This window comes from Halichondria panicea, chromosome 7 (genome assembly GCF_963675165.1).
Source record: "Halichondria panicea chromosome 7, odHalPani1.1, whole genome shotgun sequence".
In the NCBI taxonomy this organism is placed as follows: domain Eukaryota; kingdom Metazoa; phylum Porifera; class Demospongiae; order Suberitida; family Halichondriidae; genus Halichondria; species Halichondria panicea.
Window position 1 is genome coordinate 307,469 of NC_087383.1, and position 11,862 is coordinate 319,330.

Below are 11,862 nucleotides of genomic sequence, written 5' to 3' on the forward strand. Positions count from 1 at the left end.
CGAGGCACAATATCTTAGCAGTCAATAATCATAATTCTGCACAATGAGATCAAAACACAACAATAAGAGTGAAAAAAATGATGGTATAATAGCAATGAAGGCTTTTGAGCATCAAACAGGGTCGAACTTATAAGGTATTAATAATGTTCAGTATTAGTTCATCGATTAAAAAACTTGATGGCTTCCTCCCAATGAGCTCGAGGGAACCTGTACTCCAGTCCACTCAAGTCTGTATTGTAGTAATGCATCTTCTTGAGCTTAGAAGAATAACACATCACATACGTATCTTGCATTATTACTGTGTTACACATTTGACATTATAATTATGACTTGTAAATCGACAGCTATGTACAGTCAGTCATGCAGTTAAATTGACGATGGACATTTATTAAGGTAGGGCTCTATGTACCAATGAGCTAGAATGTACTACAAAAATTATGCAACTATATCACATGATGTGTACATCACATGATGTGTACAACACATTCCCCACTCACCTTGTTGTCCAGCTGCAGCCTTTGTGGACACGCCTTTAGTCTGTTCCCTTGCCAACGTCTCTTGCAGGAAGGCCACTAGAAGCTTGCAACTGATCTCTAGTTCCAGTATACACACATTCTCAGGGAACTGGTAACAGGCCGATATCAAAGTGGGGAAGAGCAGTTTAGTCAGCCTGCACAGAAAGGGGAATAAAAGTTTATTGTCATGAACATTTGTCTGAAAGTCAGACAAGACATTTTAAGTTATCCTTTGATCTCCTGCACAATCCCTTTAGGTAGGAATAAAGAAAGAACTTGTGGGATCACTTATCAACTAATTAACCATTATGTGCTGATTATGGTGGTCAGTGTTATCATCCTAATCAGCCACCGATGCTAAACGATAACGAAACCTTGACCATAAGTACATACCAAAGAGAATTTAATGACATGCATGCAAAAAGGTTTTGCTTACTCAGCATTGCTGAAGTATTGGAAAGGGAGGTCGCAAAGGAGCTGAAGAAGAGTAGGACTGCGTCCACTTTGGAGAAAAACCTATAATTATACAACACATTACTATCATAATTACAGGAGTCGCCTGTCTCACTAGACAACAGATCCCCAGGGCAAAAATTACAACTTGTTGCTGGGAGGCATGTAATCAGATAACAATGCAATGGCAGCTGCCCTTCAGTACATTGTATCAAGAAGAACAAGCCACACAACAAGGTTGAGGTACATGTATCCAGTCCCCCCAGGAGCTAGACTAGCTAGCTGTACAGTGTAGTCTGCCCTTATCATTGAGTTTGACCTCCCATAACATAGCACCCTTATTTAGACCATTCAATCTACACCAGGCAATGCTATATACGCTCAAGCAGTTATATTCAGACAATACCAGTGTCTGTATCATAGGGGCAATAAAGCTGTGAGTATGTGAAAGTCTATTCACTCCCAGAGCATCAAAGAGCACACGTTACGCTGACATTGTCCTAAACATGGCGAAGGTGTGCATACAAGGTTCTTTACACCGTTACATGCTGGTAACACTCATTCACGTTCCCTACAGCTGGAGGCAATGAATGCTGTGAGACAGGGGCATTGTGTTAGCCCCCTGTGTCGTGTGTATAGTATCAACAAATTGTGGATGTTCGAATGAAGGCAGTATAAGGATGTTGACACACACAGGTAATTGAAAACCCAAGGGTCTGTGAATAGAAACTATCCACGACAGATAATAAGATCTGTCTGTCTTTTCTGTATTGACAAGTTTTATGTAATAGGAAATGATTAAATCACCACCATACTTTATTTACGTAACCTGACCTGGTTATCTTTGTTCAAGACACAGAAGTATCCGACTGTCAGAATAAGCTCATGGAGTAAGCAAGCACTGTTGTTATGGGAACAGTACCTATGCAATAGAGAGAATACACGTTATTGTCGCTCTTTTCAATTAAAGAGCTATTTAAGGCACGTACTGTATGGGCATGAAATCGATGGAGAGAGTATACGTGCGTTTGCAATAGTCGACAACAAAACCAGATGGCATACCTCTAGGCACTGCACAATAGATTAGGTTGGCAGCAGAGGTTGACACAAATGGAGGGCTATTGTACACTATAAGAGGGATGGTGCATGGCGTGATGCAACGGTTGTCAACAATTCCATAAAGGAATGAAGATTGCAACACTACTGCTGTTCTGGTACAGAATACCTGGACGTCTGCACTGTCTAACTCAATTAGCAGGGGCAAGATAATGTATAAGATTAAATTAATATCTGGCTCTATTTTCCATCCCATATATGATATCTCACAATTATGGCTGCAATGATATCTCCAGTCACTATAGCAACTAGAATTGGATAGCAGAATAGAGTCTAGGAGTACTGTAATTGTGAGAAGGAATTGGAATTCAAGGCATACCCCACCAGCTTAGGTTGCTTAGGACCCAAGCTTTGAGCCGTGCAATAATAATCATACCAGCTGTAACAGTAGACCATACCATAGTAGATAGCTGACCACGTGACGAAACTCGAGTGATATTCCCTCGGCACCCAAGCATGACTGTGGTGGTGTGCATGAGTACGGGTAATTAAACAGCAGGGAAACTAATGGCGCGTGTGTGTAAGTATCTGGGTGGTCCATGCACACAGGCCACACACAAACAAGGGAGAATACACACACAGCAACAGGGAAAGCTTTAGCACTAGAACAACACAGATGACTAGCTCGACTATGCATGACCTGATACAAATAACATTTGAAAATACTATATATACATCTACTAGTAAAATTCTGTAGCCAGTGTACTGGTTGTTTTCTAGTCACCTAAAATTAATTAATGTTTGAAATTGGACAACTAAATTATGTAAACTGTAACCACGTGGATACAGTTACTCAAGCTCTCTTACCTGCATCATATGTAAGTCCAGTATAGCCGAGTTATTGACTGCCTTGATGGTAGCCGTGGCGATAGCGAGCGTGTGTTGTGTGAGGGGTGGGGGTGTGGAGGAGTGACGAGGTGGGCCGTCAGCGAGCAGGATAGCGTAGAGCAGCTGCATGAGGCCCACCAGCTCAGTCTGGTGGAGCACTAGAGCGAGGAGGGAGGAGTCATCGCAGCCAGAGAACACACCCACCACTCTGCGATGGTGGTGGAGACAACCACTTAAACTTGATAATTGGACAATGAATATCATTAAGGATTTACGGGATATTGTTTACCGTATAGCGGGAAATTTTCGTGGGGGTAAAAAATTCGTTAACTCGAGAAACGGTGGTTTTCGTAAGTAAAATTCCGTTTAGTCTCGTTGCCTGCATGCATTTCTACGTTCCGGTAAGCCACGTTAAAATTTCGTGGAGGTCAGCCTGCTCACGAAAATAACGAATATTTACGAAAATTACCCGCTATACGGTAATAGTCATACCGTTCAGAACAACAAACAACCATCACCACAGAACAATTATCGGGTAAAAACATAAAAATACAAAAAACAACATACTTGAGCTCCATGCGTTCCTATAAGGGTATTTGCATGGCCGGGCGGGCTACTAGTTTACACGCAGCCATTATACATTATAAGGACATGTATTATATTTATGGTCTCTGCCATTATACAGTTCTCAACAAGGTCTACATTTACAAGTATAGATGCTATCCATCCATCATGTACATGTAGCTTTCCTGGTATGAGGTTACAGAGGTTTTCAGTACTCATGCTAATATAAAGTACTGCTGTACTGTGCTGTATGTACATACAACAGTAACTTATGCACGAGTAACTTTACAGTCTGAACTTCAGAAGCATTCCCTCAACCTACCTGAAAACCTCTGTTATAGCTTTACCTGGTGTGCATGCAAGCAGTGACAGCCACAATGAGGTTAATAGCAGAGAGAACTAGTTGAGTAACAGAGAGGTCTCCAATAGGCCCGCTGATGGTGCCGAAGTAGAGACTCAGCTTGTCGAGTACACCAACGCTCACCAGATAGCTGTGTGTGTGTGTGTGTGTGTGTGTGTGTGGGTGGTGTGTGTGTGTGTGTGTGTGTGTGTGTGTGTGTGTGTGTGTGCGTGTGTGTGTGGGTGTGGTGACAGTGTACAATACTTTACCCTGAGGGCAGATGGTTATTGGCAGTCATAACAGTACCACATGTACAAGGTGATGACAAGCAGGAAATTTGTGCTAATTATACAAAAATCAAATGCTTAACAGCTTCAAGGCATCTCAATCAATATGTTGATAATGAGACAAGCAGCAATCAAAGGCTTATAAGTGTCTACCTGAAACCTCACAGCACATAGTGGACAGTAAACAAAATTGGCCGCTCAAAGAAACAGTACACATAAAAAACAGCAAACAAAATTGTCTCTTAAGTGGAGAAACAGATTGACAGTGACAACACTGCAATGCCTCGTAGTGGCTTAGAGGAACACAGTACATGGTAGCAACTGAAGGGGAGCTTATCTGCTATCCTGGATACCATACATGCAGGACCCAAAATGACTGGTCTGATTTTACTGTAATTCAGAAATTGCAATTTCAACATAATTATAATTATACAATGTAGCTACTCTATTACATACCAAATACATATAATTTTAAATTTAAAAATGAATACAACTACAAACGGACACTGCACAACAAGCCAATCACAAGCTTCTACTAATACAGAGTGTTCTCAAGGCTACTCTATGAAGGCCATTGTTGCAAGTAATTCGATAAGTGCACATAGTTGGGGAGGTCCAGGTCCCCTTGGAGGCATGATGCACACACAAAGGAGAACATTTGGACCAAAGAATTATGACAAGTTCGTAATTTAATCAATGAACCAACCACGCATCACAGGCTTTCTGTATAGGGACCACACGCCCCACACCCGTACATCGCAGGTGTTGCTGATGCGAAATGCCAAGGAAATAATGTTTTTGGCAGTGCTCAAAGAGAAAAGTCGACCACAGCTAGTCAAAAATGGAGAGAGGGAGCAGTTAAGTCACGTAGCTTATACACTTGAAGGCTGTGAAATACAAATTAAGAATGGCATATAAGCTTATTGATGTGAAGAGGATCGTGTGCGTGCTCTTAGTTACCGTAGCAATGTGTTGGCTGGTGGCGGTGATTGAAGGGGGTGGATCAAAGGCATGGAAATATTGTCCGCGTGTGAATAGTAGGAAAAGGTATTTTTAGAGACATTGTATGATTTACAAACATGGAAAAAAGACTTTCATGAACAATGCACAGTTAATGGACACAGGCCTAGAGTCTGTGATACAACCATGCACAGTTAATGGACACAGGCCTAGAGTCTGTGATACAACCATGCACAGTTAATGGACACAGGCCTAGAGTCTGTGATACAACCATGCACAGTTAATGGACACAGGCCTAGAGTCTGTGATACAACCATGCACAGTTAATGGACACAGGCCTAGAGTCTGTGATACAACCATGCACAGTTAATGGACACAGGCCTAGAGTCTGTGATACAACCATGCACAGTTAATGGACACAGGCCTAGAGTCTGTGATACAACCATGCACAGTTAATGGACACAGGCCTAGAGTCTGTGATACAACCATGCACAGTTAATGGACACAGGCCTAGAGTCTGTGATACAATCTGCACTACAGGGTTGGGAAGAATGACTGAGTCTGTGCAAAGAATCAATAGAAGTGCACATGTGTGTTGAGACTGTTCAAAAGCAAGGGAACTATTAGCCTCGACTCCAGGCTATTGAAGGGGCTGGAGTCGAGGCTAGGGAACTATATACAATACCTGAGTACCTGATAATAGATAGTGTTACAGGATCTAGCACAAGTGGGTAAAATTAATAGGACAGGTGACAAAAATGTTCAAGCAGGTAAAAAATCACCCGCCAACCAGCACTAAAGAGCCCATGTACTAGTGTTCATCGTACTATTAATGTAATATACCTGATAAGGTCGAGCACTGGTTGGCTCAGTTCCTCCCTCGGATTGGTAGCCAGGGTGCTGATAATGCCAGCCAGTATTCCCAGCAGACCACCACATAGAGACGTCACCTTTGACCCTGGTGAGGCCCCGCCTACTTCATGACTGGGGAAGACCTCTGAGAGCAGTTGTAGAGAGAGGTCAATGAGAGACGCCATTTTGTTTGAGAGGACGAGATAAGTGCAATTGTCACGGTGACCAGGACAAGAGCTCTGTAGGATGCTGACAGCGTACTGTAAAGCTCTGTGGGGATAATAATAATAATAATCGACAACCGTGTGTCTAGAATGTGCCCATTATATCTGAAGACACCATCCCATGATGCTTTAATTACTTGTACGGTGACAACAACTATGTGTGTACGTGCATAACACATAGTCATAATAAATACAGACAGTCTGAAATATTGCTAGGAAAACATCATTTCTCAATATGGTCCCATTGGGCAGGCAGTCAAATCAAAGCAGTACTAGAAATCAAATCAGTGACATTAATTATGAGCAGTGGGGACTAGGGGCTACCCCTTACTTGTCTGATGGTCTCTTCTTCCCACTCCCCTCCATCATGGTTAGTAGGAACAGTCTCAGGACAGCAGAGAGTCCTCCTAGCTGACAGAAACACAATCGATCATCAGCCCCACCAGACAACAAGCAACGAGACAAGTCACCAAGGCAACGCTCAATATGTGTAACATGTGAGGGCTCCCACGTGAGTGTGTGAGATGTGGGGGTCTGGACAGCGTCTAATTGTCGATTAAGCTCTTTGATGGATCGCACCATCTTGGGCCTACTCTTACACTGCATGGCCGATACTGCTGCACCTGGCCATGAGTCCTCCTTCAGTCTGCACAGGGCACATCATTATATCGTATAGCGGGGAATATCCTATCCATGCACATTGTTCGTAACTTATTTCATATCCTAAATATTCCTACAGCTCAGAATGACCTAATAGTTATTTTGCAGTTTTATTTTCGGATTACTGCTCTACATTTGGACCATATGAAAATAACCTGCTATACAATACACACATAATGTGTATCACCTAGCAACACCTCTACACAGTACAATAAAGTAGAATATAATTTTTATGGACGTTAGACAAAGGACATATCTTGTGTGCCTGGAATGTACACGTACGCACTATGTCTGGTTAACTAGACACCACAAGAGGAGGTGGGGCTCATTAACGACAGCACCCGCCGGTAAACTCTTGGCATTCAACGCTAACCACAACTTCCGAAAAACAAAGTCCCAATAGGCAATATAATTATGTCATCAATATAAACCATATATACCGTACACATCACAATGATATCACTGTATATTTCCCTGAAGTCTAGTTAAAAGTGAGAACACCACACTAACATGCCCACCTGCTAGCCATTCTATGTCTGATCTTCTTGGCTCGTTTCTTGCCCATCCTCATTCTTTCAACCACCTCTGGTTTTTCCACGGGCAGTCGCTGCTGTTCCTCGTCAGCCTCGATGATTATAGGGGTCTCAGGTTCTGCCCCCTCATCATCAGGGTCAGGGGGGAGAGAGGCAATAGCTTCCTGGTGCTTCCTCCCACGCAGGTGACCCAGAAGGTACACTTCAGATATGATCTACACATAGGGAGAGACTCACACAACACACACACACGCCCCCTCCCACACAACATTATATATCATACAATCACCAGTAGCAGTATTTCTACATTTATTTACGGGACATTGCATCGAGAGAAGGCTCACAAAAATTATACTGCAAATTATGCAAATCTTTACCTCGACATCACAGAGAGTGCACCACTTCTTCTTTTTGTACACCTCCACTCTCGGAGCATCGTCTGTTGAAGCGTGTCGTGACACGGACACAGCTACCAGCTTCTTCTGCTCCAACTGTTCCCCATAGCGACGAGATGACTCGTATTGCTGAGTGTGTGTGTGGGGGGGGGGAGGTGTTTCGTTAATTGTCTAAACAATTTCAATGGTGATGGGTAAATTGGGTCTCTAATAAAAGCAGTTACAGAACTCTTCATGGACACACATCACCTTTTGTTGTATCTTCCTCTCCAGCTCTTCGACTGAGGTTTGAATGGCTGCATTCCTGGCCTCCAACTTCCGCTCCCTCTCTCTACACACACACACATACACACAGTAAGCCTGAGGCAACATGTACATGTATCCACACCCACACACACACACACCCACACACACACACAGCTGATATTAGTGTGGCTCACCTGGCCTTTTCTCTGGCAACATCTTCTCTCACTCTCTCTCTATCTTGTTTCATCTGATCTATCTTGGCCTCTTGTTCCTTCCTACGCACCTGACATTATAGTACACAGCGTACATTAGTGTAATGTAAGTGTGACAGGGATCTAGGGATCATAATTATCCAGTACTTGTACGTATATTTATTATACCTCTTGTTCCATAAGTTTAGCCACACGCTCTGACTCGAGCATCCTCCTGCGTTCCATTGCTGCCTCCTCCTTGGCCAGTTGCTCCACCCTCTTCCGTTGCCTCTCATCCTGGAGCTCCTGGAGTCGTGCTCTGTGTACCTCATGTCTCTCCAACACCTCCATTTTCTTGTTCTGTGCCCCCAGTGTGTTGATGAAGGAGATCTCACTGACCTGTAGAGAGTACAGACTTGTATATAGTACCGTTACAATCCTCTTCCGTACCTTTGCGTCCTCCTCCTGAGCCTTGCGTACAATCTCCTGCAAGTGTGACTCTCTCAGCATCTCGGCTCTCTGTAGTTTTCCTTCCAATGCGTTTCTTTGCAGACGTATCTTGGCATCACGGCTCTCCCTGACCCCACGAACCTGGTATAGTGTAGAGCAGCTTGGAATGTTTCACTTGCCAAAAACAATAATTAGTAAAGTCTACCAAACCATTTGCAATTGGGCAGATTGCTTATGAAAACGATTATTGTGGCAAAATCTTCAGCTGGAAGAAATTGTAATTCTTGCTAGCTACGGAAGTGGGTGGGGCCACTAATGACGAAAACATATACTGGGTACTGTACCTTGTCTGAGGCCATTTTATATTTCTGTGTCCTCTCCTCTTGAAGTCTGTAGCGATGCTGCTCCGCCTTTTCCTGTTTCTCCTGGGACATCCTGCGTGACTCTTCAACATCCTCTAGTCTAAGAGGGGGGGGGGTTCAATATCATAGACATTGGATCACCAGAACGTAACTAATTGGTTGTTCAAACAGTTGCTTACAGTGTACTAGGCATTTCAAAGGGCTACAAAAGGCGAAACCACAAAAAGGCTTCGAAACGCTTTTTTCTAAATATCGTATTACTAGAATATTTTGCGGGTAAAGCGAATCACCACCCTTTGCGATCTAACTATTGCGTTCTGGCAAGGATCGTGTGTTTACTAGTAATAATTTAGGGTTTGCGGATTTTATTTGATCAACCATCACAAAGTTTGCAAATGTTTAATGCTCGCAAAATTCTAGTAATACGATATTTGGGCCCGAAATAAATCGCTGATCTAGGCACAGCCACCTTCTCCTAGATGGTGATGACAGACGTTGATGCAGGTGAATGGCCCTTCCTGGTGAACGGGTGATATCAGAGAGGGCCTCGGGGGAAGAGTCACAACGGTCTGCCCAAGACACCTCCTGTCGATAACTCTCACCAGCCTCGTAGTCGGCCATTACATCACTCCATGTCCAAGCCTAACGGACAAGGAGTTAAATACTGTATGTGAAATCTTTTTCTGGCTACAATAAGCTCAGTATGTAGACAAGAACATACTTAACATTTAATTCACGTAAATTCAAAAAGGTTATGTAGATATACGTGTACAACTCACCTCGCTGTTTGATGTAGGTACTTCTATTTCCTTCTTTTCTTCCTCCATGACGACCTCCTCCGCTGCAGCTAGCTCCTTCAACGTCACTCTTCCCTCCTCCTTATCCCCACCAGTCTCAACCCTGACAGATGATATAACAGTCTCCACTTCCAGGGGCTTGCTCTCAGCCGGTATCACGACAAGTTCATCAAACACTGGAGTTAACGGCTCAATAGATGATGATCCACTGTGGCTATTGGAGCTCTCACTGCGACTACTCGAGTTGCTTTTACTGCGATTTTTTGAGCTCAGTTTACTAGTTCTGTTCTTGAGCTTGTGTTTGTGATGTCCGTTATGTGTGGATTTTGAACCAGAGCAAGCACTTTTACTACGAAACCGAGTCACCTTCTCCCATCCTTCCTCTGCATCCTCCTCCGTGGCCTTGAGGACCGTCTCTGGTGCTGGTGGTACAACACTGCCACTGTCTGATGCAGAGCTCTTTACTCTCATGATTGGTTTGGTTCGTCCACTCACTCTATCAGCCCATGTGAGTCCATCTCCGGTCGTCTTTGTCGCAGAATCGGCTTTCCCGTGACTTTTACTTCTTCTAAGCAGCGAGGGAGCGTCAACTCTTCCCTCGCAAGAACAGCTGCTAAAATCCAGGCTTCTTGCAGAGGAGGGTCTGGATAGGATGATGGGTTTAGGGTGGGTGTCAGTGTCTATAGATGCTGTGTTTGCAATACTTCTATTGTTGATGGTCGATTTGGTAGCTTGAAGAACAGGTTTGTCTAAGTTGGAAACTGGGTGGTCCTTTTTAGTAGTGTCATTTGATTGCTTGATGTTAGTGAGAGGAAGAGATTCATTTGGTTCAGACGGCTGGCTTTGTGCGAGGGCGTCGGGGTGATGATGTGAGGGTGTGACTGTGTGATCTTTGTGTGGGTAGTGACGGTGTGCTGAGGATGCAGACGGTGAAAGCGAACGCCTCGAGGACAATTTAATGGGGGAGGTAGTTTTGCGAACTTCCCATGCTAGATTGGAACGCCTGCACACACAGAAAACACATTTCAATTTTACTTACGAAAATATTCATGTAACTAACTGCACTGACTACCGTATAGCGGGTATATTTCGAGCCGGAGGGTATAAATGTTCGCAGTTTTTGCTGATCAAGCATGTACCGCAAACATAATTATACCTATAAATTATCTTTAAGTCTGCAAAAGCTGCTATTCCGCAAAAGCGAATGAACTAACAGTATTTCCGTGAAAGTTTATATTCTCGAAATATACCCGCTATACAGTGGTTAGCAGCTTAGGGCTACAAATGTACCACTAACTGGACGGACGTACTTTGGCTGTAGTTGTTGCTGCTCAAAGAGTTGGAATCTTCGGATGAGTGCTTCGAAGTCTTTCTGACACAGTTCCAGAGTCATTATTACCTCCTGCATGTGCGGTAGAGCATGGCACACGTCATGTACATGTACAAGATGATTGATAAACACACACTAGTGTAGCGTGATAACGTTATCTTATTAACAAAGCATAAATAATGGGAACTATGGTAACGAAAATAATTGGAGGTGTGTGTGAAGATAATTAGTATTTCTGATAATTTAAACTCAGAATGACATGTCACCTGACACTCTATTGGACTCTCGTCTGCCTCACAGGTGGCGTAGAGCTCGTCCACCGCTCGATGGAGGTTGTCAAACAGGTATGACCAGTAGCGAGCGTGCAAATCAATCTTCGGCGATTTTGTTTGTCGATTTCTCTGCTTAGCGTGAATATTGGAATAGTGTTCGGCCACCACCACGCACACTTCCTCACTCACTCTCGGGCCACGGTTTGTACTCGGCACTACTACACTGGGTGTTCTGGAGGGGTGAGTCGGCCTCCTGCTTGTGTCCTGATAACCTCTGGGCTTGGGTCTTGCACGCTGTCTGCTTCTCCTAGTTCTTTTGGTGACCTGTTGGAAACCGTCGTTGCTTTCATGGCCGGGGGCAGTAATGTCTGCGATAGGTACCGACCAAGCCACAAGGTTGCGTGCGCTTTTGCCCTCTTTCTCCACCAACCGGCGGATATCGTGACTCTGCATTTCTTTGAGCTTGCTTCTTTGATGGACACCTCAT

The 11,862-nt window shown here is 43.8% G+C and overlaps 1 protein-coding gene across 1 annotated transcript; it reads right to left on the minus strand.

Moving 5' to 3' along the window:
- Nucleotides 1-12: 12 nt before the first annotated feature.
- On the minus strand, nucleotides 13-11,848 carry LOC135338365 (S phase cyclin A-associated protein in the endoplasmic reticulum-like). Its single transcript, XM_064534467.1, has 20 exons — nucleotides 11,370-11,848; nucleotides 11,084-11,175; nucleotides 9,756-10,776; nucleotides 9,446-9,618; nucleotides 8,959-9,076; nucleotides 8,615-8,755; nucleotides 8,354-8,563; nucleotides 8,168-8,256; nucleotides 7,977-8,058; nucleotides 7,710-7,856; nucleotides 7,318-7,547; nucleotides 6,471-6,785; nucleotides 5,907-6,185; nucleotides 3,824-3,967; nucleotides 2,892-3,120; nucleotides 2,483-2,544; nucleotides 1,803-1,890; nucleotides 952-1,031; nucleotides 498-670; nucleotides 13-229 (listed from the first exon to the last, which is right to left on the minus strand). Exons 1-20 carry the CDS (start codon nucleotides 11,826-11,828, stop codon nucleotides 159-161), a joined length of 4,203 nt encoding a protein of 1,400 aa, XP_064390537.1. The 5' UTR covers nucleotides 11,829-11,848; the 3' UTR covers nucleotides 13-158.
- Between the last annotated feature and the right edge of the window lie 14 nt (nucleotides 11,849-11,862).